Source organism: Microcebus murinus, chromosome 15 (genome assembly GCF_040939455.1).
Source record: "Microcebus murinus isolate Inina chromosome 15, M.murinus_Inina_mat1.0, whole genome shotgun sequence".
NCBI classification, from domain to species: domain Eukaryota; kingdom Metazoa; phylum Chordata; class Mammalia; order Primates; family Cheirogaleidae; genus Microcebus; species Microcebus murinus.
In genome coordinates, this window is record NC_134118.1 from 2553975 (window position 1) to 2558964 (window position 4990).

General features: G+C 38.1%; 1 protein-coding gene across 1 annotated transcript; it reads right to left on the bottom strand.

The window, feature by feature from the left end:
* Positions 1 to 530: 530 nt before the first annotated feature.
* LOC105873524 (UPF0547 protein C16orf87) lies at positions 531 to 1843 on the bottom strand. The gene has a single exon (XM_012768513.3). It carries the CDS (start codon positions 1835 to 1837, stop codon positions 1373 to 1375), a length of 465 nt encoding a protein of 154 aa, XP_012623967.2. The 5' UTR covers positions 1838 to 1843; the 3' UTR covers positions 531 to 1372.
* Positions 1844 to 4990: the final 3147 nt, after the last annotated feature.

Below are 4990 nucleotides of genomic sequence, written 5' to 3' on the forward strand. Positions count from 1 at the left end.
TTATATATAAAGGAGAAATTAAGACATTCTCAGATAAGCAAAGTCTCAGAGAATTCACCAAGACAAGACCAGTCCTAGAAGAAGTACTCAAAACAGTGTTACACATGGAACACCATAATAAAAACTCACGAATATAAAAACAACCAAAACCCAAAGATTAAAGGCCAGATATTACAATGGCCCAAGAGAGAAATCAAAGCAACAACATCCAACCCAACAGAATGAACAGTAATCTACCTTACCTATCAGTTCTCTCAATAAATGTGAATGGCTTAAACTCTCCACTCAAGAGACATAGGCTGGCTGAATGGATAAGAAAATATAGGCAAAATATATACTGTCTTCAGGAAACACATGTAACCTGAAAGGATGCATATAGACTAAAAGTAAAAGGGTGGAGATCAGTATTCCAAGCAAGTGGAAGCCAAAAGAAGGCTGGCATGGCAGTTCTCATTTCAGATGATTTAGTTTTTTTTTTTGTTTGTTTTTTTTTACTGAGTTTCAATATTAAGGTTTATTTTTGTCTTCCAGAGTAACATTAAGTAACAATTTAAATAATTATCAGGATGTATAAATGAATATCCATTCAGATAAAACATTGCTGCTTAAAAGTGGCTAAGAAATATTTTGCATGTAATAAATATATTTTATGTTTAGGTTAACAGGCACCATATTGAGAGCAGAAAAGTTTTCTTTTAACCAATAAATAAATTACATTCAAGAAAACAAGGTTTATATCTGAAGTATGATATATCTTTAAATGTTTTTCTTCATATAGCACCCAAAACTCCAAACTGTCCAGAAAGTTATCTCCTAAAATATAACTCATACCTCAAGTCATAAAAATAAAGGCCAAGAAAAAAATCAATTTAGACAAAATTTAGTTTATATTCTTAATTCCCCATTCAATAAAACATCAACTGCCAATTTACTAAAAGTAAATGAACTGTATATATGCAATCTGTTAGTGCTGAAAATCTGAAATATATATTTTTAAAGTCACTCTGACAGTATTTAAAATATTGCATCTCTGGTGGCAAACCTGAAAACTATCAAGCATTTTATTTTCCTAGTTTTCATACTTCCAGCCCTCCCCTAATCCTTTTTATCTTTTAACATCCATCCAGCATTTCTTTGTGTGTGTATACACTTTTATACACAAAACACTGACAATACTCCTTGGTAAACAAGGAGATCCCCTAACAGCCCACCGAGCCTACGACTGTGCTCCCAGAGTGTGGCACAGGCTGCACAAGGGGGGGCAATGGCCCTTATTTACTGACGCAGTCAGCATACTCCTGAGAGTCCCGAAGTGTTTCAGAACTTGCTGATGTAATCCTGAAGAAAGTTCAACAGATTTTGCAGACAAGTATCAGAGGATAAGTCTTTGATTAATAATTTTTCTATTTATTTCTGCCAAGGCGACTGAAAACACAAAGGCCTTTTCATCAGAGAGGTTAGCATAGATGTCAATTTCCTTTTCTTGTTTCTCTCTTTCTTCCTCATGTTTTTTGGCAGATGCACTTTTAGGTCTTCCTCTTCCTCGTCTGATATGATCTGGATGGCTGTTACTTCGAGATCTCTTTCTGTTTTCTAAATCTTTATTTACTGTAGAATTTATCTTCTCTCTCCTAACTCTCTCTGTTCGCCTCCTCTTGGCCTCATGCTTGTTTTCTGTAGAAGGAGGTGATCTCTGTGAGTGTTTTGCATTTAACAGTTTTCTGCTAATAAATATGTAACCACAGGGACATGATTTACATGCAACAGGAGCCTGTTGGTCGCACTCGGGGCACGACTTGGTGGCCATCTTCACGTTCTTGGCTCGAGTTGCAGACATGCTCCTCGCCCTGGCAGCGGCGGCGCCCCTCCGCGCACCCCAGCGCCCGGCCTGCGCTCCCCGCCCCGCAGGCCCAACGAGGCCCCCGCGGGACCAGCGCGCACACGCGAGAGCACACGCGAGCTCGCGCGGGCCTGCGGGCCGAGGGGCGGGGCGGGCGCCGTCGGCGAGCCCCGGGCCTCTGGCTGCTCGGACGGGGCACCAGCTCCCAAGGGCCTCACTCGCCTCCGGCGCCCGAGCTCGCCCGAGAGTAGTGAAAGACAAAAAGGGTCATTATACAACGGTGAGGGTCACAGTTCAACAAGAAGAGATAACAATTTTAAATATATATGCACCCAACTTAGGTGCACCCAGATTCATAAAGCAAACCTACTGGATCTAAGCAAATTGATTAGAAGCAACTCCATAATCACAGAGATTTCAATGCCCCACTGATAGCACAAGACAGATCCTTCAAACAGAAAATTAATAAAGAAATAATGGACTTAAACAAAACTCTAGAACAATTGGGTCTGACTGACATTTACAGGACATTCTACCCCAAATCCACTGACTGTACAATCTTCTCATCAGCTCACAGGACATTCTCTAAGATTGACCATATCCTAGGACATAAAGTAAGCCTCAAGAAATTAAAAAAATATAAATCATACCATGTATCTTCTCAGATCACAGTGGAATAAAACTAGAAATCAACCCTAACAGAAACTCACATTTCTACACAAAAATGTGGAAATTAAATAACCTCCTATTAAATGATTACTTCATAAATGAAGAAATCAAGATATAAATAAAAAAATTCTATGAACAAAATGACAATGGAGAGGCAAGTTATCAAATCCGCTGGGACACAGCTAAAGCAGTTCTGAGAGGAAAGTTTATTTCCATAAAGGCCTATAACCAAAAGTCAAAAAAACCCACAAATAGACAATCTAATGAAACAACTCAAAGAGCTGGAAAAAGAAGAACAGACCAACCCCAAACCCAGCAGAAGAAGTGAAATCAACAAGATCAAATCAGAACTAAATGAAATTGAAAACAGGGAAGCTATTCAGGAGATTAATAAAACAAAAAGCTGGTTCTTTGAAAAAATAAACAAAATTGACACACCATTGGCTAAGCTAACGGAAAAGCAGAAAAGAGAAATCTCTAATAAGCTCCATCAGGAACAAAAAAGGAGATATCACAACTGATCCCAAGGAGATACAAGATATAATTTATGAATACTACAAAAATCTTTATGCACACAAACTGGAAAATGTGGAGGAAATGGACAAAGTTCTAGAAACACACAGCCTCCCTAGGCTCAACCAGGAAGAAATAGATTCCCTCAACAGACCAATCTCAAGAGCTGAAATAGAAGCAGCAATTAAAAATCTCCCTAAAAAGAAAAGGTCCGGTCCAGATGGCTTCACACCCGAATTTTACCACACTTACAAAGAAGAACTAGTACCTATCTTGCAGAAACTATTCCACAACATCTAGAAGAATGGAAAACTCCTCGACACCTTATATGAAGTGAATATTACTCTGATACCAAAACCAGGAAAGGATGCAACAAAAAAAGAAAACTACAAAAATTTTCAACAAAATCTTAGCTAACCGAATCCAGATGCTTATCAAAAAAATAATCCATCACGACCAAGTGGGCTTCATCCCAGGGATGCAGGGATGGTTCCACATACGTAAATCTATAAATGCAATTCACCACATAAACAGAAGCAAAAACAAAGGCCACATGATTCTGTCACTAGATGCAGAAAAAGCTTTTGACAAAATTCAACACCCTTTCATGATATGAACACTTAATAAAATTGCCATAGAATGGACATACCTAAAATGATAGAAGCCATATATGACAGACCCATAGCCAACATCATACTGAATGGGGAAAAATTGAAAGCATTCCCACTTAGAACTGGAACCAGACAAGGCTGCCCACTATTTCCACTTCTATTCAACATAGTGCTGGAAGTCTTGGCTACAGCAATCAGACAGGAAAATGGAATTAAAGGTATCCAAATAGGGGCAGAAGAGATCAAACTTTCACTGTTTGCTGATGATATGATATTATATCTAGACAACCCCAAAGATTCAACCAAGAAATTCCTGGAACTGATAAATGAATTTAGTAAAGTCTCAGGATACAAAATCTATACACAGAAATCAGAGGCATTCATATATGCCAACAACAATCTAATTGAGAACCAAATCAAAGACTCAATTCCCTTCACAATAGCAACAAAGAAATTAAAGTACCTAGGAATATACTTAACCAAGGAGGTAAAAGACCTCTACAGGGAGAACTATGAAACATTGAGGAAGGAAATAGCAGAGGATGTAAACAGATGGAAATCCATACCATGCTCATGGGTTGGCAGACTCAACATCATTAAAATGTCTATACTACCCAAAGTGATCTACAGATTCAATGCAATACTTATTAAAATCCCATCAGCATTCTTCACAGATATAGAAAAAATAATTTTATGCTTCGTATGGAAGCAAAGAAGACCCTGAATATGAAAAGCAATTCTAGGCAACAAAAACAAAATGGGAGGCATTAATATGCCAGATATCAAACTATTCTACAAAGCTGTAGTAATTAAATCAATATGGTATTGGCACAAAAATAGGAATATGGACCAGTGGAACAGATGTGAGAATCCTGATATAAAACCATCCTCATATAGGCATCTAATCTTTGACAAAGGAGACAAAAACATACGCTGGGGAAAAGAATCCCTTTTCAATAAATGGTGCTTGGAAAACTGGATAGCCACCTGTAGAAGGCTAAAACAGGACCCACACCTTTCACCTCTCACAAAAATCAACTCACGCTGGATAACAGACTTAAACCTAAGGTATGAAACTATTAGAATTCTACAGGAAAAAGTTGGAAACACTCTCCTAGACATTGGCCTAGGCAAAGAATTTATGAAGAAGTCCCCAAAGGCAATCACAGCAGCAACAAAAATAAATAAATGGGACACGATCAAACTACAAAGCTTCTGCACAGCCAAAGAAATAGTCATGAAAGTAAACAGACAACCTACAGAATGGGAGAAAATATTTGCATCCTATGCATCTGATAAGGGGCTGATAACTAGAATATACTTAGAACTCATGAAAATTGGCAAGAAAAAAATCAAA